Source organism: Crassostrea angulata, chromosome 4 (assembly GCF_025612915.1).
Source record: "Crassostrea angulata isolate pt1a10 chromosome 4, ASM2561291v2, whole genome shotgun sequence".
In the NCBI taxonomy this organism is placed as follows: domain Eukaryota; kingdom Metazoa; phylum Mollusca; class Bivalvia; order Ostreida; family Ostreidae; genus Magallana; species Magallana angulata.
In genome coordinates this window covers 45762218-45787252 of record NC_069114.1, presented here as the reverse complement: position 1 = coordinate 45787252, position 25035 = coordinate 45762218, and the positions used below count along the sequence as shown (strand labels likewise).

The 25035-nt window shown below is 32.4% G+C and overlaps 1 protein-coding gene and 1 long non-coding RNA gene across 2 annotated transcripts; both read left to right on the top strand.

Annotated features, from left to right (window-relative positions):
* The first annotated feature begins 1199 nt into the window (after positions 1-1199).
* On the top strand, positions 1200-21899 carry LOC128179408 (CD209 antigen-like protein D). The gene is made up of 3 exons (XM_052846814.1): positions 1200-1462; positions 18167-18340; positions 21087-21899. The coding sequence occupies exons 1-3, from the start codon at positions 1270-1272 to the stop codon at positions 21329-21331; spliced, it is 612 nt and encodes a 203-aa protein (XP_052702774.1). The 5' UTR covers positions 1200-1269; the 3' UTR covers positions 21332-21899.
* A 650-nt stretch (positions 21900-22549) lies between these two features.
* LOC128182059 (uncharacterized) lies at positions 22550-25035 on the top strand. The gene is made up of 6 exons (XR_008243397.1): positions 22550-22684; positions 22783-22838; positions 23327-23485; positions 23572-23593; positions 23695-23747; positions 24606-25035. It is a non-coding gene; the product is annotated as an uncharacterized LOC128182059 (long non-coding RNA).

The following is a 25035-nucleotide window of genomic DNA, read 5'->3' as shown; positions in this document are numbered from 1 at the left end:
AATATTCGCACAATTTATTCTAAATATAGTGCTTTTAAAAAAAAAAAATAGTATTCATGTAAATTTACATGCAGGTAAAAGAAATATTCGCACAATTTATTCTAAATATAGTGCTTTTAAAACAAAAAATATTATTCATGTAAATTTACATGCAGGTAAAAGAAATATTCGCACAATTTATTCTAAATATAGTGCTTTTAAAAAAAAAATAGGATTCATGTAAATTTACATGCAGGTAAAAGAAATATTCGCACAATTTATTCTAAATATAGTGCTTTTTATAAAAAAAAAATAGTATTCATGTAAATTTACATGCAGGTAAAAGAAATATTCGCACAATTTATTCTAAATATAGTGCTTTTTATAAAAAAAAAAAATAGTATTCATGTAAATTTACATGCAGGTAAAAGAAATATTCGCACAATTTATTCTAAATATAGTGCTTTTTATAAAAAAAAATAGTATTCATGTAAATTTACATGCAGGTAAAAGAAATATTCGCACAATTTATTCTAAATATAGTGCTTTTAAAAAAAAAATAGTATACATGTAAATTTACATGCAGGTAGAAGAAATATTCGCACAATTTATTCTAAATATAGTGCTTTTAGAAAAAAAAAATATTATTCATGTAAATTTACATGCAGGTAAAAGAAATATTCGCACAATTTATTCTAAATATAGTGCTTTAAACAAAAATAGGATTCATGTAAATTTACATGCAGGTAAAAGAAATATTCGCACAATTTATTCTAAATATAGTGCTTTTAAAAAAAAAATAGTATTCATGTAAATTTACATGCAGGTTCAACTAATTCAGTCAACTAATTCAGTCAACTAATTCAGTCAAAAAAACGATCAATTAAGGAGGCTGGATAGTCAACAAATTAGTTATCAGATAAACCTTAAACGTTTAAATATGATATTTTTGGCCATTAACTATTATTTTATTTTTTCAAAAATCCCAACACAAAGTATTTGGCTTTTTAAATTTGAACAATTTATTAAATCGTTATATAGAGCTCTTCGTCTAAAATAGGTAAATATAGCCTAAAAAAGGCTACGACCTCTCAGACCATTGAAAACTTTAAATGAGCGGTCTCTCTTTATACTCAGTCTCATCATTGATATAAAAGAATTAGATCTAAATATGATAAAACTTTTTCATACAATGTTCCCTTTTTTTGTCCCGAAGGTACTGCAGCAGAAGTTAGAGATTTCGCAAGTCAAGTCCATTACGAGAACGTGATTCCGCGAGACCCAGGCCTGATGGTATTCTCCAATAGTCCCAGCCGTGTTTTCTGTGGAGCTCTTTGTTCTACATACAAAACATTCTGCAAAACATTCTTATATGACCTGGTTACAAAGCATTGTTTGCTGTGGGATAAAACTTTTGAAGATTCGTGTACAACTGACATCATGCCTTCCACCGGGATCCAAGCATACGGTTTCAACTTCATTGGTAAGTTAATAATAGCCTATAACTGAAAAAATATCCATTGGTAGATTTGATTCAAAAGAAAAAAAATATCGAAAACCTTTATGATTTGATAATTTTCGAAATCGAAATTCAGTCCTTTAATTTCAAAGATGAAATACATGTGAAATTAATAATTAATATTCTTAATAACTAGAAAAGTTGAAAAATATGATAAAAAGGACAGGATTTAACAACGCACTTTGAAAATTTGTGTTTTTTAAATGCGATAAATTTGCACTTGCGTTGCAAAAAACGCACTTGGAAAAAATATTTTTTTCATAGTGCGTTGATAGGTCGATATTTACGCACTTTAGAAAACAAACTGTGAAGTGTCCAGTCGAAATTGTTAAGACCCTTAAATATGAAAAATAATTGCATTAATCTAGTTTCGATTGGACATGAGATTTTTAGCAATTTCGAAATGAAAAGGCTTTGTGGCAATTCACATTTTTTTGGACAAAGTAATTTTTTTCTAAGGACGTTAAATTAAGGACCAATTCAGCGCACTTTGCCGAAAAATTCCAAATTACTTTATGAGCGTACATCAACATTTTTTACTATCAAGACACTTAAAGCACTTTGAAAAAAATGTATTAATCACAAAATATGGACTTTGTTCTTAACTGTATTTGTTTTATTCATAGTGAGTGTTTGTATTTCTTTTTATTTTTTAAACTGTTTAACATGTTCTAGTATCATTTGGAATAGGGAAAGGACAATCAGATATACAGTACAATTTCCAATAAAATTTCTATTTCTATTCATTACTTGAAGAATGCATCCGCATCAAGTTTTCTTTCCAAACATTATATCAACTTCATAACCTTATATATACAGCAATTAACTTAATTTAATATCAACTCAAAAATTAGAATTTGAGCCTGCGCTTTTTTGCATTAATTTTCAAAAATACAATGTATATAAGTATTGTATTTGATGTTCTTTGGCATTGTATTTGTTTTAAGCTCATAAACGCCGTATACAGGTCGGCTATTGTGTCTCTCAAATTAATCGTTGTCTTTTTTCTTTAAAGAGTAAATACATGTATTCACAAAGCAAAAAGATAATTTATTTTGATGGGCGGCTTACGACTAATTGGTGCAGTTCATATAATATTTGATACACATATCTCAATTAACTCTTAAACTGTTTTTTCTTCATGTGTAAATTTGAAAATTAAATGATCTTATCAAAAAGCCTTTTCATTGCAAAATTGTTATTAAGGAAAGCTAAAAATCTCATGCATCCTCTTTCCAATGTCTTATCGAGCAAAACTAGGTTAAAACATTTAACAATCATGTTAGAGGGTCTTAATCACTTCGACTAGACCTTGCACAATGTTTTTTGAAATTGCATTAATATCAACTATATCAATGCACTTTGAAAAAAATTAATTAAGATAAAAAATTAATTAAATATTTTTTTTTTCCAAATTGCGGTGAATTGTTCCCTCACAAATACCGAAATCTTGTTTCAAAATGATTATTTTCTCAAAGTTCATTGTATTAACAAGGCTTGTCGATAAGATCATTTGAGGCTAATAATTTTCACGTGAAGAACAACAGTTCAAAGGGCTATTAAGCTTTGTGTATTTCAAAAAAATATCAAATGAACTGCACCAATTAGCCGTCAGCGATCCTTCCAATTTCTGTTTTACATCTTTATACTTTGTGAGTAAAAACTCTTTAATGAAAGGGTTAAAATGTTCAATTGAATGGAAAACAAGAGGTGGCGCACATATATATATATATATATATATATATATATATATATATATATATATATATATATATATATATATATATATATATATATATATATAACACAGGAAAAGAAATTCGTCCGTGATAATGTCAGTTTAAAATTTAACAGCAGGACAAACAACATTACTAACGTGTCTCAAAAGAAAACCAAAGCACCCCGTTGTAGACGCTTTGTACGGAAAACAGTTCCAACAACAGATGGGGATAATTCTAACGCTAAGGTTTGTCCTGTACTTAACGTTTCTAGTGTATCTCTTACCGAATCCGAAACATCACTACTTTCCAAAGGCCTCAACTTTTGCCCTACACCCCGGGAAGTAAACGAAAGAGCTGTAAAAGAGGACACTAGGGCTTTTTTCCGTAGACTTAGACTGAAAGAACATTTCTCTAGAAAAGACTCCAGTTCTGATGTAGGTGACAAGTCCCAAACTTCTTTACAAGACCTTGAAAACCATAAACTATATAGACCTAAGAGCAACTGGGAACCAGCCCCTGGTAAATGCGGAGCCTTAGAATCATATATAGAAGCTGTCGAGTCAGACATCGAGAAACTCCTTTCCAAACAACACAGACACCCGGATAATCTAAATAAAGAAGAAAGATCAGCGTTACAAACCCTAAAGAACCGGGAAGACATCGTCATTAAAAAGGCAGATAAAGGGTCAACAATTGTTGTGATGGACCAAGACAAATATCTTGCAGAAGCATACAGACAATTGTCAGATGAACGTTTTTACCAAAAGCTTGACACAGATCCTACAGATGACTTCTCAAATACTATTACCAAAACATTAGATACTATGTTTGAAAATAATGAAATTGGTTACAATATTTATTCTACCCTTCTTCCTATCAACTGTAAGCCCGGCCAATTTTATGTTCTTCCAAAAATTCAGAAACCTGTATGGAACGCCAAATTAACATATATTCAAATATTTGTACCTATCTTCAAATAATTGTACCTATCTTCAATTAATTGTACCTATCTTCAAATCATTTGAAGATAGGTACAATTGAATTAAAGATAGGTACAATTGAATTGAAGATAGGTGTAAATAATTATACCTATCTCTAAATAAATATACCTATGTACAAATGAATCATACCTAGGTACAAATGAATTATACCTAGGTACAAATGAATTATACCCAGGTACAAATGAATTATACCTATCTTCAATTCAATTAAAGATAGGTTCAATTGAATTATACCTATCTCTAATTCATTTGAAGATAGGTAAAATTCATTTAAAGATAGGTACATTGATTTGAAGATAGGTTCAATTCAGACATATCTACAAAGGATTTGAAGATAGGTACAATTCAATTATCAGGTTCAATTCGTTTTATGTATTGTTGAAAATAATGAACGCTCCCTTGGAGACATTTCAACATGGAGGGAAACGAGGGAAGCACCAACAACGAAGATGAAAGAAGAAATATATATATGTGTGTGCAATATATTTGCAAAAGGCATCATTTACTTATTAGAATATACATGTATATCAATAAGAAAGACAAAAACATGTATACCCGAATACCCCAAAAGTGACGGAGTTAGGGTAGTGACGTAGTTAGGGTCACTATATATACCTAAATAAAAAACTGGCTTTATTTTTTTCCATAATTTTATCAAAGAATGTATAATTCAGTTGATAATCACTCTATATATAAAGCGGTAACAAATATCATGAGTTTATGTTTGTTTTAAGGCTCAATCTTTCGAAAAGTTGACAAAATCATATATATTGCCTATTTTATCATCCCGATCCCGATTTTATTTCTAAGTCACCTTTCTTCAATCTTTTTTTTAAATTTTTATTATCTATAAATATATAAAGGTGTTAATCAGTTATGTCACCTCTGATTTTTCTTTTATAGATCTTTAGGACATCCATTTTTTATTATTATCACGTGTATCGAATGACTTTATTTATAAGTTGTGACGTAACGGAAATGACGTACTATACAGGGAGTATTCATTATTGCCAATTTTTAGTAATTGAAGATAAGTTCAATTCAATTGTACCTATCTTTAATTCAATTGTACCTATCTTCAATTCATTGCATTTTTACCTATCTTCAAATCAATTGTACCTATCTTCAAATGAATTAAAGATAGGTATAATTGAATTGTACCTATCTCTAATTCAATTTGAAGATAGGTACAATTGAATTGAAGATAGGTACAATTGAATTGAAGATAGGTACAATTATTTGAAGATAGGTACAAATATTTGAATATATGTTAATTTGGCGTTCCATAAACCTGGAATGCCAGGACGTCCCAAAGTAAGTGCCATTGGACATCCTACTGAAAAAAATTCAGAATTAATCGACCTTCATCTCCGTCCACATGTTGAAAATTTACCGTCATATCTTAAAGATACAACGGATTATCTTAACAAAACGCCATCCTCAAATCTTCCAGATAATACTATTCTCGTGACGATGGATGTCACATCCCTTTACACCAACATTCCGCATGACGAAGGTATTGCAGCCTGTAAAGAGGTATGGGACGCTAGAGAGGTTCAGATCCCTTCAACTGAATCTCTCACCAAGCTCCTAGAGCATGTTCTAAAATTCAATGATTTTATGTTCAATGGAGAACACTACCTTCAAGTCAGTGGCACTGCTATGGGCACCAAAATGGCACCATCTTATGCCAATATATTCATGGGTAATCTAGAGCGCAACCTACTAACACAGTCACCCTTCAAACCTCTTAGTTGGTTGCGCTTCATAGACGACATCGAAATGAAGTGGGTTGACAACAGAAACAAACTCGATGATTTTATTACCTTTGTCAATTCTTTCCATCATTCTATCAAATTTACGACTGAAATTTCCTCATTCAACAACACGTTTCTTAACACTACTTCAACTTTAGTCGATGGTAAACTCGATTTCAATCTTCATACTAAACCTACAGATTCCCACCTCTATTTAATGACGTCTAGCTGCCACCCACCTTATACGTTTAGAGGCATACCAAAAGGCCTAGCCACCAGAGTCAGACGTATTTGTTCAACTCAAGAACTATACTCTGAGCAAAGTCAACTCCTAAAATCCCACTTATGTGCCAGGGGCTACAGCTCGCACTCTGTACAGAATGCAATTGATGATTTAGCTAAAGAGGATCGTTTATCCCTTACGTAATATAAACCCAAAAACGAAGACAACAAGGTCCCATTTGTCACTACTTACCACCCTGTCCTTAGGGGCCTAAATGCAGTCCTAAAGAAGAACCTGCCAATCCTTTACAGCAATGATAAAATGGTTGAGGTTTTAAAAAAAAAACCTGATGGCAGCTTTCAAGCGCCCTAGAAACCTTAAGGACATGGTGGTAAGAACCAAACTAAAGAACCCTCTGCCTAATGGTGGCTTTAGAACTTGTTCTGACACCAGATGTCTGTTGTGCAAACACAGCTCTGATGCAGACGACTTCTCTAGCCCCATTACTGGCCGTACTTACAAAATTTTTGCAAATACTTCTTGTCGTACGGACAATTGTATATATCTCATCAATTGAAAATTTTGTCAGAAACAATACGTAGGGGAAACAGGAGACCTCCGCAGGCGCATCAATAATCATCGTTCCACCATCAAAACTAAGAAAATTAAAGAACCCGTCGGGCAACATTTTAATTTAGATGGTCACAAATGGGAGAACATAATGGTTTTGGTCATTGATCACAACCCTAACTGGACAGATGCGGAGAGAAAAAATAAAGAAAAATTTTGGATGCATAGACTGAAGTCATTCCGCCCTGACGGCATTAACAAATTAAGTGACTGCACCAAAATGAACATCAACTAAGTACTGATTTGTTTTCGTAGCAATATCACCATCTTCATCTTTTTTGGTCCATGTACAAACTATTAATCATGTTATTTATTCAAATTATTAGCTATTTCCTTAATCGGTTTTGTTCTTTTTCTTTATTTCACTTCCATTAGTTTTTACATTTATGATTATTTATGTGGTCTTTTACAGGGCCAATCTTTCACTACGAATTATCTTACTAGTACAACTTAATTAACAGCAACCCCCAATTAGCAAGTTAATTCGTTCGCGTTATCTTTCAGCACTTCTTCACAGACCGTCCGCTGCATCGGACGGGATTTTTCTTTCTCGGGCTCGAATTCTTAAATATAAAGATGTAGCTGCCACGTTTTGATCCGGTGTTCAAACATTATCTAGTTAAGGTCTTCCGTTGGAAACGGAAGACCTTATTGTTTTTGCTTTGTTTCTTTTCCTCTATTATTAAGGTCTTCCGTTGGAAACGGAAGACCTTATTGTTTTTGCTTTGTTTCTTTTCCTCTATTATTAAGGTCTTCCGTTGGAAACGGAAGACCTTATTGTTTTTGCTTTGTTTCTTTTCCTCTATTATTATTATTATTTTTTTTTTCTCCCACGTTTTCTCTAAAACGCTTCAGCCGATTTTGATAAAACTTTCAGATCTTGTTTATGACAACATTTGTAAGAAAAGTACGTGGGATTTTTTTGGTCGTCACTTCCGGTCCCGAGATATTAAAGATTTTATGTTTTTGCTTGTTCACAAGTTTTCTCCAAAAGTATTTAAGATAGAACTTTCAAATTTTCAGAGATCGTAGAGAGTGAACGGCCGCAGTGTACTACGCATATCCGAACGTCTGCCGTCACTTCCGGTCGTCAGCGGAAGGAAATGAAAAACCTTAATTTTTCAATTTTTTGAACTTGAATTTTTTTTATGTTACTATTCGATAGAGACACTCTAAAAACCTCTGAATATGAAATCTGTTTTAAAATCGATCCATGCATTCTCGAGATTTTGGGCTCCAAAGTTCTGAAGCGAGAGTCCGCGTAGCTCAGTCGTTAGAGTGGTGGACTTGTGTCCAGGCGACCCGGGTTCAGTCCCCGAGTGCCGATTATTTTTTCTTGCTTAACTGTGTTTTGTTTAACGATTTTATCTTTAAAATGATGGATTTGAATGTTTTCCGTTTTCTTTTTGTCATAAATAAAGTAATAGCGGCTTTTTTCAGTACAAATATAGAGCTCTTTTCTGTCAACTACTCGCTAAATTCGGACGATTGTCGCATTGCCGGCATCAAAGACATGCCGCCGTAGCACCCCTGCAGTTCGACCGCATTAGAGTTCACTGGATCGCTTTGTCGGCATCAAAGAAATGCCGCCATTTCAATGATTGTATACACACAACATTTAGCAATGCACCAACGTTTTTAGTTTTTCACATGGCTTAAAAAGAAAGGTTGTTTTGTATTTATTCAAACATTTAGATATGTACATGTATGCATGTATACATGCGTTTATTGACAAATGTTGCGTTTATATTGAATTCCTGAACACTAAAATCTCTCTCTCTCTCTCTCTCTCTCTCTCAAAGATCTACTACAGGTAACATGGAGTAATGAGGCTAGAGGCTAATGTACATTTGACGTCAAAAAAGTAAATACGTATTTTTATTCTAGTTACGGGATATTGTCTACGGATGTTATTTTTTGAAATTCACTGTTCAATGATTTAATAACAAATCTATTGACTGTCTGGGATTAAAAAAACCCGATTTTTATTATCAACTGAATGCTTAACATTGGTCATTTAGACATAACACTTGGGTATCGTTTGGATTCGGGAAAATGGGGAATAAATAATCATACTATATTTTTAATGATGTAGGTTATTTTATTTGCTGACTTACCAGAATTTTTTTATTATGCAGTTATTGTCGGCAAAGAAAAACTTGAGAAAAAAAAGAAATATAATTCATATGAAAAAGCAGATAAAACAATTATAAATTTCTTTATCAAATCAGAGACGTAAATGTTATTTATGTCTCTGATCAAATCGATTTTTGATTAATCTCTCTCTCTCTCTCTCTCTCTCTCTCTCTCGTCATACATATGTAGTGTTTAGCATGTAAATGTTATGGCATTTTATATATTTTATTTCTGAAAACTTTAAAAGTAAAAAGTAAATCCATAAATTGCGTTTGATGTAAGATTTTAAAAGATTATTGCAAATGTTTCTCGACTTGTTGCAATACTGCTGTTGTCATAGGCAAAATCCCATCGTGAGCTCTGGACCGGTAAATGTCCGAGTAAAAATAAACTGGCGACTTCGAGAGAATAATGCGTATATCTCCCCTATTGTAAGACCCATCAACTTAAAATTCGGCAGGAGTGTATCTCAGACATTACTTTTATGAAAAATACATGCACGTTGCGAGTGTTTTAAAGATTAATTGATTTTTTAGGATTTTGAAGCGAGCTGGTAGTTTTCTATCTGGGTCAGAGTTCGACCTCTTTCTTTATTTATGGTTTCATTGAAATTAATGTTGAAATGGACTTGGCCCCTGTGCAGCCGCGTAATATTTCTGTTGCATGTATATTTCTTTTTTTCCGTTTAGTCTGAATCTACGATAGCGTGTGAACTACTTATGAATGTTAGAACTGTGGAAATTACTGCATCAAATTTTTACCGAATAAATTTACGTGTTACTGATTTCGTTTTTTCTATTTTTATAAAGATTCTATCAATCCTGCTGAAATAAAACAGTCAAACATAATAGTAAACGACACGAACAAAAATTCTCAACACTGAAATACATTGGTAAACTGCATCAGTCATTGTTTTAGGACCTCCCCTAATAGTTGTTACACGAATCCGAGATCCACACCTCAAAATTCTATTTTCGATTTATTTACGACGAAAATCAAGCTCGGGTCTTTTCACCCCCCTCCAGACAAAAACACGCGTCAATATTTCAAATGACCTCTCACTGTTACCAAACCTAAATAGTCAGACATCTTACACTTTGTTTTTCATCTCATACAAAAACTCAGCTCTTCTCCCGGGCGAAAACGCCCCAAATTCAAACACAAATTCGGGAATTATTTCGCGTCAGCCATGTTTTGAGACACCTGCAAAGGCTGTGTGTTCTAATCTCGCCGGAGCCAAGATTTGTTCTTTCTCTCTATTTCTTTCTCTGCTATTTATTTAATTTTCTAACTAAAATAATCAACATAAAAGGGTTGTTGGACTGTAGTACAAGTTGAAAAACACTCTTCATTTAAGATTTAAAAAGATAGAGTCTTTTATTATTAGGGTCTTCCGTCTTCAGCGGAAGACCCTTCTATTCTTATTGTTATTAGGGTCTTCCGTTAACAAAGGAAGGCCCTCTTTTTTTATTCGGTTTCTTTATATTACAGGTTATTAGACCTGTTATTAAGTCAAAAGACCTCTTATTTAATATGAAATAAAATGGGACTGGTCCTTAAAATTAAGGATCCTACAGGTGTATAATCCTTCATCCATCGCTCTTTTAGATCACATCTGCATTTCCTGATATGTTTCGTTGATGATGATAAAAGGCAAGGTCATTTCCTGTTCTAAAAATCGGACGGAAGACCTCCTCGTTGCTCGCAACGAGATCGTGTCTAGTTATTATTCTTTTTTTTTTCTCCCACGTTTTCTCGAAAACGCTTCAGTCGATTTTGATAAAACTTTCAGATCTTGTTTACGACAACATTTGTAAGAAAAGTACGTGGGATTTTTTTGGTCGTCACTTCCGGTCCCGAGATATTAAAGATTTTATGTTTTTGCTTGTTCACGAGTTTTTTCCAAAAGTATTTAAGATAGAACTTTCAAATTTTCAGAGATCGTAGAGAGTGAACGGCCGCAGTGTACTACGCATATCCGAACGTCTGCCGTCACTTCCGGTCGTCAGCGGAAGGAAATGAAAAACCTTAATTTTTCAATTTTTTGAACTTGAATTTTTTTTTTGTTACTATTCGATAGAGACACTCTAAAAACCTCTGAATATGAAATCTGTTTTAAAATCGATCAATGCATTCTCGAGATTTTGGGCTCCAAAGTTCTGAAGCGAGAGTCCGCGTAGCTCAGTCGTTAGAGTGGTGGACTTGTGTCCAGGCGACCCGGGTTCAGTCCCCGAGTGCCGATTATTTGTTCTTGCTTAACTGTGTTTTGTTTAACGATTTTATCGTTATAATGATGGATTTGAATGTTTTCCGTTTTCTTTTTGTCATAAATAAAAATAATAGCGGCTTTTTTCAGTACAAATATAGAGCTCTTTTCTGTCAACTGCTCGCTAAATTCGGACGATTGTCGCATTGCCAGCATCAAAGACATGCCGCCGAAGCATCCCTGCAGTTCGACCGCATTAGAGTTCACTGGATCGCTTTGCCGGCATCAAAGAAATGCCGCCATTTCAATGATTGTATACACACAACATTTAGCAATGCACCAACGTTTTTAGTATTTCACATGGCTTAAAAAGAAAGGTTGTTTTGTATTTATTCAAACATTTAGATATGTACATGTATGCATGTATACATGCGTTTATTGACAAATGTTGCGTTTATATTGAATTCCTGAACACTAAAATCTCTCTCTCTCTCTCTCTCTCTCTCTCTCTCTCTCTCTCTCTCTCTCTCTCTCTCTCTAAAAGATCTACTACAGGTAACATGGAGTAATGAGGCTAGAGGCTAATGTACATTTGACGTCAAAAAAAGTAAAAACGTATTTTTTTCTAGTTACGGGATATTGTCTACGGATGTTATTTTTTGAAATTCACTGTTCAATGATTTAATAACAAATCTATTGACTGTCTGGGATTAAAAAAACCCCGATTTTTATTATCAACTGAATGCTTAACATTGGTCATTTAGACATAACACTTGGGTATCGTTTGGATTCGGGAAAATGGGGAATAAATAATCATACTATATTTCTAATGATGTAGGTTATTTTATTTGCTGACTTACCAGAATTTTTTATTATGCAGTTATTGTCGGCAAAAAAAAACTTGAGACAAAAAGAAATATAATACATATGAAAAAGCAGATAAAACAATTATAAATTTCTTTATCAAATCAGAGACGTAAATGTTATTAATGTCTCTGATCAAATCGATTTCTGATTAATCTCTCTCTCTCTCTCTCTCTCTCTCTCTCTCTCTCATCATACATATGTAGTGTTTAGCATGTAAATGTTATGGCATTTTATATATTTTATTTCTGAAAACTTTAAAAGTAAAAAGTAAATCCATAAATTGCGTTTGATGTAAGATTTTAAAAGATTATTGCAAATGTTTCTCGACTTGTTGCAATACTGCTGTTGTCATAGGCAAAATCCCATCGTGAGCTCTGGACCGGTAAATGTCCGAGTAAAAATAAACTGGCGACTTCGAGAGAATAATGCGTATATCTCCCCTATTGGTTTCATTGAAATTAATGTTGAAATGGGCTTGGCCCCTGTGCAGCCACGTAATATTTCTGTTGCATGTATATTTCTTTTTTTCCGTTTAGTCTGAATCTACGATAGCGTGTGAACTATTTATGAATGTTAGAACTGTGGAAATTACTGCATCAAATTTTTACCGAATAAATTTACGTGTTACTGATTTCGTTATTTCTACATTTATAAAGATTCTATCAATCCTGCTGAAATAAAACAGTCAAACATAATAGTAAACGACACGAACAAAAATTCTCAACACTGAAATACATGGGTAAACTGCATCAGTCATTGTTTTAGGATTTCCCCTAATAGTTGTTACACGAATCCGAGATCCACACCTCAAAATTCTATTTTCGATTTATTTACGACGAAAATCAAGCTCGGGTCTTTTCACCCCCCTTCCAGACACAAACACGCGTCAATATTTCAAATGACCTCGCACTGTTACCAAACCTAAATAGTCAGACATCTTACACTTTGTTTTTCATCTCATACAAAAACTCAGCTCTTCTCCCGGGCGAAAACGCCCCAAATTCAAACACAAATTCGGGAATTATTTCGCGTCAGCCATGTTTTGAGACACCTGCAAAGGCTGTGTGTTCTAATCTCGCCGGAGCCAAGATTTGTTCTTTCTCTCTATTTCTTTCTCTGCTTTTTATTTAATTTTCTAACTAAAATAATCAACATAAAAGGGTTGTTGGACTGTAGTACAAGTTGAAAAACACTCTTCAATTAAGATTTAGACAAATACAGTCTTTTATTATTAGGGTCTTCCGTCTTCAGCGGAAGACCCTTCTATTCTTATTGTTATTAGGGTCTTCCGTTTACAAAGGAGGGCCCTCTTTTTTTCTTCGGTTTCTTTTTATTACAGGTTATTAGACCTGTTATTAAGTCAATAGACCTCTTATTTAATATGAAATAAAATGGGACTGGTCCTTAAAATTAAGGATCCTACAGGTGTATAATCCTTTATCCATCGCTCTTTTAGATCACATCTGCATTTCCTGATATGTTTCGTTGATGAAGATAAAAGGCAAGGTCATTTCCTGTTCTAAAAATCGGACGGAAGACCTCCTCGTTGCTCGCAACGAGATCGTGTCTAGTTATTATTCTTTTTTTTTTTCTCCCACGTTTTCTCAAAAACGCTTCAGTCGATTTTGATAAAACTTTCAAATCTTGTTTATGACAACATTTGTAAGAAAAATACGTGAGATTTTTTTGGTCGTCACTTCCGGTCCCGAGATATTAAAGATTTTATGTTTTTGCTTGTTCACAAGTTTTTTCCAAAAGTATTTAAGATAGAACTTTCAAATTTTCAGAGATCGTAGAGAGTGAACGGCCGCAGTGTACTACGCATATCCGAACGTCTGCCGTCACTTCTGGTCGTCAGCGGAAGGAAATGAAAAACCTTAATTTTTCAATTTTTTGAACTTGAATTTTTGTTATGTTACTATTCGATAGAGACACTCTAAAAACCTCTGAATATGAAATCTGTTTTAAAATCGATCCATGCATTCTCGAGATTTTGGGCTCCAAAGTTCTGAAGCGAGAGTCCGCGTAGCTCAGTCGTTAGAGTGGTGGACTTGTGTCCAGGCGACCCGGGTTCAGTCCCCGAGTGCCGATTATTTTATCTTTATAATGATGGATTTGAATGTTTTCCGTTTTCTTTTTGTCATAAATAAAAATAATAGCGGCTTTTTTTCAGTACAAATATAGAGCTCTTTTCTGTCAATTGCTCGCTAAATTCGGACGATTGTCGCATTGCCGGCATCAAAGACATGCCGCCGAAGCACCCCTGCAGTTCGACCGCATTAGAGTTCACTGGATCGCTTTGCCGGCATCAAAGAAATGCCGCCATTTCAATGATTGTATACACACAACATTTAGCAATGCACCAACGTTTTTAGTATTTCACATGGCTTAAAAAGAAAGGTTGTTTTGTATTTATTCAAACATTTAGATATGTACATGTATGCATGTATACATGCGTTTATTGACAAATGTTGCGTTTATATTGAATTCCTGAACACTAAAATCTCTCTCTCTCTCTCTCTCTCTCTCTCTCTCTCTCTCTCTCTCTCTCTCTCTAAAAGATCTACTACAGGTAACATGGAGTAATGAGGCTAGAGGCTAATGTACATTTGACGTCAAAAAAAGTAAATACGTATTTTTTTCTAGTTACGGGATATTGTCTACGGATGTTATTTTTTGAAATTCACTGTTCAATGATTTAATAACAAATCTATTGACTGTCTGGGATTAAAAAAAACCCCGATTTTTATTATCAACTGAATGCTTAACATTGGTCATTTAGACATAACACTTGGGTATCGTTTGGATTCGGGAAAATGGGGAATAAATAATCATACTATATTTCTAATGATGTAGGTTATTTTATTTGCTGACTTACCAGAATTTTTTATTATGCAGTTATTGTCGGCAAAGAAAAACTTGAGAAAAAAAGAAATATAATACATATGAAAAAGCAGATAAAACATAAATTTCTTTATCAAATCAGAGACGTAAATGTTATTTATGTCTCTGATCAAATCGATTTCTGATTAATCTCTCTCTCTCTCTCTCTCTCTCTCTCTCTCTCTCTCTCTCTCTCTCTCTCTCTCATCATACATATGTAGTGTTTAGCATGTAAATGTTATGGCATTTTATATATTTTATTTCTGAAAACTTTAAAAGTAAAAAGTAAATCCATAAATTGCGTTTGATGTAAGATTTTAAAAGATTATTGCAAATGTTTCTCGACTTGTTGCAATACTGCTGTTGTCATAGGCAAAATCCCATCGTGAGCTCTGGACCGGTAAATGTCCGAGTAAAAATAAACTGGCGACTTCGAGAGAATAATGCGTATATCTCCCCTATTGTAAGACCCATCAACTTAAAATTCGGCAGGAGTGTATCTCAGACATTACTTTTATGAAAAATACATGCACGTTGCGAGTGTTTTAAAGATTAATTGATTTTTTAGGATTTTGAAGCGAGCTGGTAGTTTTCTATCTGGGTCAGAGTTCGACCTCTTTCTTTATGTATGGTTTCATTGAAATTAATGTTGAAATGGGCTTGGCCCCTGTGCAGCCACGTAATATTTCTGTTGCATGTATATTTCTTTTTTCCGTTTCGTCTGAATCTACGATAGCGTGTGAACTACTTATGAATGTTAGAACTGTGGAAATTACTGCATCAAATTTTTACCGAATAAATTTACGTGTTACTGATTTCGTTATTTCTACATTTATAAAGATTTTATCAATCCTGCTGAAATAAAACAGTCAAACATAATAGTAAACGACACGAAAAAACATTCTCAACACTGAAATACATGGGTAAAATACATCAGTCATTGTTTTAGGACTTCCCCTAATTGTTGTTAACCGAATCCGAGTTCCACACCTCAAAATTCTATTTTCGATTTATTTAAGACGAAAATCAAGCTCGGGTCTTTTCACCCCCCCCTTCCAGACACAAACACGCATCAATATTTCAAATGACCTCGCACTGTTACCAAACCTGAATAGTCAGACATCTTACACGTTGTTTTTCATCTCATACAAAAATTCATCTCCTCTCCAGGGCGGAAACTCCCAAAATTCAAAGACAAATTCGGGAATTTTTTTTGCGTCAGCCATGTTTTGAGACACCTGCAAAGGCTGTGTGTTCTAATCTCGCCAGAGCCAAGATTTGTTCTTTCTCTCTATTTCTTTCTCTCCTTTTTATCTAATTTTCTAACAAAAATATTCAACATAGAAGGGTGTTGGACTGTAGTACAAGTTGAAAAACACTCTTTGATTAAGATTTAGACAAAAACAGCGTTTTATTATTAGGGTCTTCCGTCTTCAGCGGACGGAACACCTCCTCGTTGCTCGCAACGAGATCGTGTCTAGTTTTTTTAAATATTATTTAGTTTAGTTTAGTGCTAGTTTTGTAGATGTTTTTCTTCTTTCTTATGTAGTTTTTATTTTGTTGTCCTGAAGAAGGGACGCGGGTTGTCCCGAAAATTTGACAATATTTTACTTTATTGTTCGTGTCGTTGGTTATTTTTAGTGCTTTTATATATATATATATATATATATATATATATATATATATATATATATATATATATATATATATATATATGTGAATGATACTTGTATCATATTTTTAGAAAATCAATGCAATAAAGTGCATACTTTAATGTCTATTATTGAGCTGATATTGCTTTAAAGGTTGCACATATAGTTATCTTAACATTATGCATAGAAATAATTTATGCGGCTTGAATAAAAGAAGTAAAATTTTGCTTAGAAATCTGCAGATATACATTGTATGATATGATGGTTGGGATGGAAATATGTGGGTGCATTCTTCAAGTAATTAATATGAATAATGTTCTGGAAATTGTACTTTATGATTGGTTTTCACCTCTTTTTTCCCAATGATGCTAATCCTCTTTAAACAGCGTTTACAAAGACAATTTATCTGACTAATTAGAAATCAGTTAAGAACGAAGTCCATGTTTTGGGATTTATACATATTTCTCAAAGTACTTTAAATTAAAATATAAATCATACCAAAAAAAAATGTTGATATTTTTCAAAGTGCATTGCATTGTTTCTTTAACCGATTTTAATTTCATCATCTAATGGTTTCATATTCATATTTTAGAAGCAAATTGACAGCAATAGCGTACTGGCACTGTACCAGTTATCGGCTAAAATTTAACGTTTTCTTTTCGTAATTCCTTATTTCTTGATATTTTTGGATAAAACTTGACAAACTTTAAAAAGTGAACTCCTTATTTATCAATCTGTTAGTTTATATCTTTATTTAGAACCCAAAACATCTTGTTTTGTGCTTTTAAGCACGCCCCGAATTTGCCGAGTTTTTACGATTCACTGTACCAGTTATCGGCTTCGTGATAATAACATCGCAAAAATCCGTGTTCATGTTGATTTTATACTCTGCTAAATGTAGTTTGAATTATGCCCCTTGTGAGGTCAGACTAAAGTATTTGGGGTCATGATACATTATAAACAAAACTCATAAAATCGTTTATTATCATACGGTAATACACCAAATCGAATACTATTCAATACATAATTGTGCAATCAGGCGTTCAATTGCGCTACGAATCTCTCGGAAATTCGTGAATTTCTTTTGTTTATAATGTCAAATGTATTGATTTTATATGTCAAATCAAAGAAGGGATATAATAACGTGTCACAAAGAGGTAATATTCTATTTTTAACTTATTACGTCACTTCCCCCACTGCTGAAAGTGCAAAGATGTAAAATCAGCGGTAAACAACGATCGTTGAAGCTCATGTATAAAACATATTCAAGAAAGTTTTTAAGCAAACTTAGTTTTCTTTATTCGAAAAAGACGACTGAATTAAAAAATCTTGGATTGTCGCGTGCTATAAACCCGAACTCCTAGTTTAGTCGATAACTGGTCTTAGCCGATAACTGGTACAGTACCAGTACAGTACTTAAGAAATATCGATCAGGTACAACAAGAAGACACGACAAGCAGCTCAAATTGAAAATCAGTATTTTTGTAAAGGAGTCATTGGAGTAAGGTACATGTATTCATAAAAAAAGAAGCTTTGCGCCTTGACTTTTTGTTTCAGAGATAATTACAAGACCATTATTATTTTTGTTTCAGGTAGTTGTACACAGCAAGGTTTCTACATAAGCTACGATGGCAGAATGTGCTTCAAGTACTTTTACAGCAGTACTCCACTCCCTAAAGAAACAGTTCTGGCAAATTGCCAACAGTATGGAGCCGAACTGCTTTTACTGGATACTCCACAGAGAAGAAATTACTTCCTACAAACCAGTAAATCACCTAATTTAAACTTTAGGCGACAGGAACTGTATGACTTAACATTTTCCGCTTACTTATTTAGAGAGTTTATCTTAGTCTGTTTTAGACTTATAGGAAAATATTTATATGTGTAAAACGGGACATGCACTTATTACAACATTGAGTTTCATGATTTAACGATTGTTAACGAATAATACTTGTATTCAATATAACCCAAAAAAAAACATCCTGTAAAGCCATCATTAAAAATATCTATGTTTCCCCAAATTCGACCTTAAATTTTAAAGTTGGGTAGGTACGTAGGTAAATAATTTTTTTTTCTGTCAGGGCAAAATATAAAATACATTATACATGTAAAATAAATCAATTCTTTAATTGATTACAAAACTAAAAAAGTATGACCAGTTGTAAAACAAATTGTTAGAATGTAAAACAAATTTAATGTCGAATTCACAATTTGATATTTTTCATCTTAAGGACAGACGAGACATTCCTCAATTTTATATATTTTTTCTTGATATTTCATTCCTTATTTATTAACATTTATACCTGTTGATTACCAAAAATTCAGAGTACATTACTAGGCTCGTTTCGGAGCTAGAAGATTTCGAATTTTCCTTAAAATAGCACGCAAAATGCATTTGAATGCTTATAAGTAAAGTCATACTATATACTGTGGTTTCATTAATTTTCGTGGGTATCAATTTTCGTGGATTTTCTAAAAACCACAGTTTCAAGGATACGTAATTTCGTGGTCAATGATCCAATCAATACAAAATGTCAGTTGAAATTGAACTTCAATGAACATTTAATTTCGTTGATCAACTTAACAACGAAATCCACGAAAATTGGTACTCAACGAATATTAATGAAACCACAGTATTTTCAATTGGACACTTTATATCCAAATAAAAAAAGAATCATATTACATAAAAATATAATTATGAAATAACGAAGTGGAAATCTTCACATTGTGGAAAAAGGAAAAAATAGAAAAAATGGAATTTTAAACATGTTTGATTCAATGACTACATGTGCATGAATACATTAATTCATTATAATTCGTATGTTGATGTACATGTAAGCCTATATTTAAATATCATTTTAATAATCATAATGTACCTACTTTAAAGTATCAATTAATTTTTTTCAAAATTTGGTTTATAAAATGTCTTAAAGTACATTAAAACAATAATATGATAAACTTAAAGTAGCACTTTAATTTTAGCCATAACCAAAACCAACTTTTTGTTCATGTTGATTTGAAATTTGACGAAGTTAAGAGTATCGTTTACATTTTTCAAAACAAAGAGTCTTTCACTTCACAAGTACCAACCTAAATTTTGGGATATTTGTTTCTCCCTGATAGAAATGTAGAGAGAAGTGTGACATCAGGGAAACTGTCAATATTTGATACAGCATAATCTACAGGAATGATAATATACACAGATTTAACGCTAATTAAGATTGGGTTGACCTAGTTGATAAAGAATAAAACAACTTTTTAAAGTTTTAAAAACTTAATATCCAATCTATTAAATTTAATGTATAACTATTTTATGTATTCATTTTATAGATGAAATGTTTTGTAATTGTGTTAGCTAAATGACAAATAAAATCAGTCCCAGTTTACTTCTGTGTATTTTGGAGGTATGAGTCCAACCTTTTGACCCAATTACAACCGTTGTGTAGAGCATCATTTTTATGATAAATGTAGGCAGACGGTTTTATGATTATTTTAGCATTAATTTGGCAGAGTTATTAACAAATTACAAGTTTCCATCCAATTGTAATATCAACAATAAAACAATAAACATCGGTTGTAATTTTCAATGCACAGTAGGCTACATGTTGCCTCACCCCGTATTTATACCCATAAAAATAAGACTATCGATTAATCACAACAGTAGTTACCTGAGGCTGTGATACGCTTTTAAATTAAATGATTATCATTTTAATGTGTCTGGTGTTGATTAACACGATCGTGAACTCAGAATACAGGGCGACTGCAACTCTTTCGGAGGATACCGGTCATAAAGCGAGTATTTTGCCCATGTTGATGATCGAGACTATCAAAATGATTTTAAAACGAAAAAGATGTGGGTCTTCTAAAAACGAATTTGGATAAAATCAGGTTTCTTAAAAAAAAATCGTTTCAATGTGTTAAAAAAACCAATTCAGTCGGCGGGATTTAATTGGGTCGGTCGCGTTAGGGGAAACATAGATATTTTTGAATTTTGGCGTAATACTTTTGATTATGGCAGGTGTCATTTACCGTTTTATTACACCCTGAAACCGGGAGGGGGGGGGAAGTCTTTATTGCGCTAAGCCATTCTTTCCCCACTTTGGTTCCCATACTTTTTTTCGTAATGATTTGGCGAATTTTTTTCAATCTTTCTGTGTCTCCTCATAATGATGCCCTACCAATAAAGTATGACTGTTTGTTTTTACTTTTATTCAACAGATATTTATATAATTAATTTCTAATGGACTTTTATGTACTATTGGATTAGATTAGTGCTATACTCTCAGAATGCTATTTAAATCATAAAAAATTGGAATTGTTGTTTTACACTGGAAATATAAATATTTACGTGCAATTAAAATCTAAAATCAGCATTGTGAGAATATGAGATTAAACGTATGCCTTTTTAAAGAAAAAAAAACTTATAAGGAAACTTCCATTGAAAAGTCGTGTAATTTAAAGATTTAACGAAAACTACACATTTATTTACACATATATTTTCATCTTCTCAAGGAACACAATCAGAGGCAAATGGTCACGTGGGTCTGAGTGATATCCAAGAAGAGGGTGCGTGGGTGTGGGATAACGGATGTCCGCTAGATGGCAATACAACAATGAATATGTTCGATAATGAAGATGACCGGTATGGCTGCCCTGCCGCCAATTGTGTGGCCGCAGTGACACAAACTGGGACATTAATATTTGAAGACTTCTGTTGTGACTCCATCAAGCACTGGTATTGTGCTATTCACTTTTAAAGAAGTTAAAGTAAACTGGTTGACTACTTCTTGTATATTTTTTTTATCAGGAAAATATCTATTAATTTTTTTATGTAATATGAAATCAATGATATATTGCAAATTTTTTTCATTTATTTTGAAAGGTTAGGTTTTATTACGATAGATTATCGTACATTTATGTAATTGACAATTAGTACAAATTTATCTTACCATGCTATATACATCATTTTAAATTTTTGCAGACTTAGCAACAGTGGAAATATTACAAGTTGTCTTACAGTGCGAAATAAAGGTCATGACAATAAAATCGCTAAGGAACTAGTCGTGTTAGTGTTATTTCAAAAAAAAATATACACGACAATAACTTTTTGATTTAAAAGAATCAATTTTCTGTAAAGAACTTTAGAATTTGTTGACTGAGTTTCACCAATATTTTATAAACTTGACCAAAATGGCACGTGCAAGCCATTACAACTGTATACGTTTTTAGAGAACACGTCAACGTGCCCCCAACAGATTAAAATCTTTATAAGAGATTAGAAAACATTTCCAATTTATTTGCATTTGTATATAATTCGAAATTGTCATTCTTTGACCTCATTTAAAAAAAGTACGTAACTTTTTTTTGTACCCCGATGGCTGTGTTCGATATATAAACAAATATGTATATGGGGAAATGAGCAAGCAGTTTATTTCCTTTCAACAGAAAAAAAGAAATCAAGAGTAAGTATACAACAATTCTAACTGACTTGGTAATATAAAGTTTGACATCATTTAAAAGAAGAAGGTATATTTTTACCCTTTAATTATATGCACATGAAATTTTCTTTATTTTCAAAGGCATTACAAAAGTTATTGTTTAATAAACATGTTCCAAAAATTCCACTTAAGCAGTAATGTTTTGTACCTCGTACATAAGTGCCAGGAGATTGCAGTGAAGTTTGTGTCTATTATAACCGTTGGTAGTATGTTTATTATCATGTACCGTATATATATCATTGTGTCCATGTGTTCAAGTACATTGCTAAATTTTGTATATATTTTCTTAGTGAAAATTAGTAAATAACATATTACAAATGTAGGTGTTTTATTTCATTTTCTAGAAATTCACACAATATACAATTCATACATATACAATGTCCAAAACAATCCAAATTCTTGATGACGCACTTAATCTATTGCTCATTTTGATTTGCTATACAAGTTTTAAGTTTAATTGTCAAAGAACAATCAATACGAAATGTGAAAGTACTTTAGTATCTGAACTATATTAAATATATTATGCTGCAATCAGTTTACAATGAATTCCATTGTGGTTATACTTTTGACATTTGTTCACACTTTGGAGGCAACTGATATCGGTTATTGAAGGTAAGTATAACTTAAAAATATATTTTATCGTAATTTTATAATAAATATGGAAGTTTAGTTGTAGTATTCGTATTTTTATATATTTTTTTTCTTCCCAGTGATGAAAGAGGAGGTTATTGTAAAAACTACGAACTTCGTAATGGAAAATGCACAGGTGAGAAAGCTTGAGTAAGAGACGATAAGAAACGGTACCTTTTAGTGAAAACGCTTTTTAAGTAGAAATAGTGAAAAATGTTCTATTTCAAAAATAATATTCATTAATATCTTAAACAACAGGATAACTTGATAACGATTGGTATGCAATTGTTCTAGTATTTAAAAAACATGTTTTCTATACATATATTGTGTTTCATAAATATATTTGATATTTGTTTTTATTATCAAAGTATACACGGATAATGTTCAATTGTAATTATATATTTGACCCTTTTGCCTACACGTGTGCGGAGAATATATAATTACAAATATAATAAGTATAATTCCCACTTACACATATTATTGAATCACTTTAGAATCACAAAAAACCCTGGTGCCAATAAAATCATTCAATTTGACACACCTATTTATAGTTGAAAACTACATTAAAATTTGAATTGAGTTAGGCATGTTTTTTTTAAATTCTTAATGTTGTTCCTATTATAGAATGTCCCGCTGGTACATATGGTTTCAACTGCACGCATACTTGTCCTGAGGGTCATTATGGCAGTTTATGCATTGGAATGTGTAATTGCTCTCGTTTTGAAGTTTGTCATCCAGCAAAAGGATGCACTTATGAGCTGGAATATTATAAAGTTAAATATGGTAAAGTTTATATCACGTGCTTCGATTTTATAAAATATAATTCTTATGGTTAATTATTAATAACAAATACCTTCATTCTATTTCAGAACAATGCAAGGTTGAAGTAAAGTAAGTAAAAAGGATTAAAGTATAATCATGACATAAAGTAATTTTAACATAATACTTGAATATTGACAAATAAAATTGTAATACAACAGTCACTGTAATAGATTGAATAAAGAGTGCTGTATGAACCAACGGAGGGCAGGAGAACAGTGTAAAGGTATTTTATTTTTACTTTTTACTTTTTTAGTTAAAATGATGAATTGTGTCCGTCAAATTTTATTGAACAATTCTGATCTCTAAAATTGCTGGAAGGGGACTTATGGAAGAAAAGAATGCTGATCTCTAAAATTGCTGGAAGGGGACTTATGTAAGAAAAGAATGCGGACAAATTTGTTCATATGAGATGTTTGGTCACTTTAACTAACATTAAACAAAGCTTGCGCTTTTCGAAATTTAAGTGTACTTAAGAGAATATTTAAATTTAATGCAATTATATTTTGAACAAGAATGTCAACAAGGTTTAGGTAATTACATATAACGCAGTCAAAATTAAAGAAAAGAGGATTAATCTTTAAAAATTATGAGGTGGTAATTTTGGTGGGGCCGTGATCAAATCTTGTAAAGCCCAAACGGCTTTATGAAACATTTGATCACACCTTATCACCTCAAAGTATTTAAAGAATGACTCCCTATTACTCAAATTTATAATATTTTTAGCAGTTGTGCGATTAGATATTAAATTATTCACATTTTTACGTTATTTTCAGTAAAGGAGCAACGTGGCAAGTTTTACCGTCGTTATTATTTTATTTTGTTACAGTGCTAATGTTAGGACTATGAATAGATAGTTTAGTATTCCAGCATTGATAAAAAAGTTACGTTTATTAGTGCATGCTACTTGAATAGTGAATGGTAATTGTGGTGTGCGAAATTATGACTGATACAGTATTCACCTTGCTAATGCATGTTGATACATTTGCCATGATTTTTTTTTTGGTCTAAAATTGTTTATTGAAATAAAGAAAGCTATACCGATGCAAATATATCTGCAACATTTGATAATTTGTTGATACAGGAGCAATTGTGGATTATGAAAGATGGTGGCCATTACAGCAACAAACATGTGCTGCACAAATATTTCAGCTGTTGACGATTTAGCGAATTCTTCGACAGAAAGTGCATCACTTAACATCAGATTTTTATAGATAATTATTTGAATGGTTGACTTCGGAAAACAACACACTTACTACAGTCTATATCACTGTCAGCCATTCTGCCCCCAATTCGGTTGAAGACTTCTGTTGTGACTCCATCAAGCACTGGTATTGTGCTTTTATATGAACAGAAATTATACTTGTGGACCGTATCTCCTATTGTTTTATCAACTTACATGTAATATTTATTAAAATCTTTATGTAGTATGAAATTAATTACATTTTGCAAACTATTTTAAAGCATTTTTACATGTTAGATTTTATACGATTGTTAATTATTGATTAAAATTG

Excerpts from the sequence above, each read along its gene's own strand:
- LOC128179408 (XM_052846814.1), top strand. The coding sequence starts at position 1,270 with ATGGTATTCTCCAATAGTCCCAGCCGTGTTTTCTGTGGAGCTCTTTGT. Across the intron at positions 1,463-18,166 it reads ATACGGTTTCAACTTCATTG|GTAGTTGTACACAGCAAGGT; the intron begins GTAAGTTAATAA and ends TTTTTGTTTCAG. Across the intron at positions 18,341-21,086 it reads AAATTACTTCCTACAAACCA|GAACACAATCAGAGGCAAAT; the intron begins GTAAATCACCTA and ends CATCTTCTCAAG.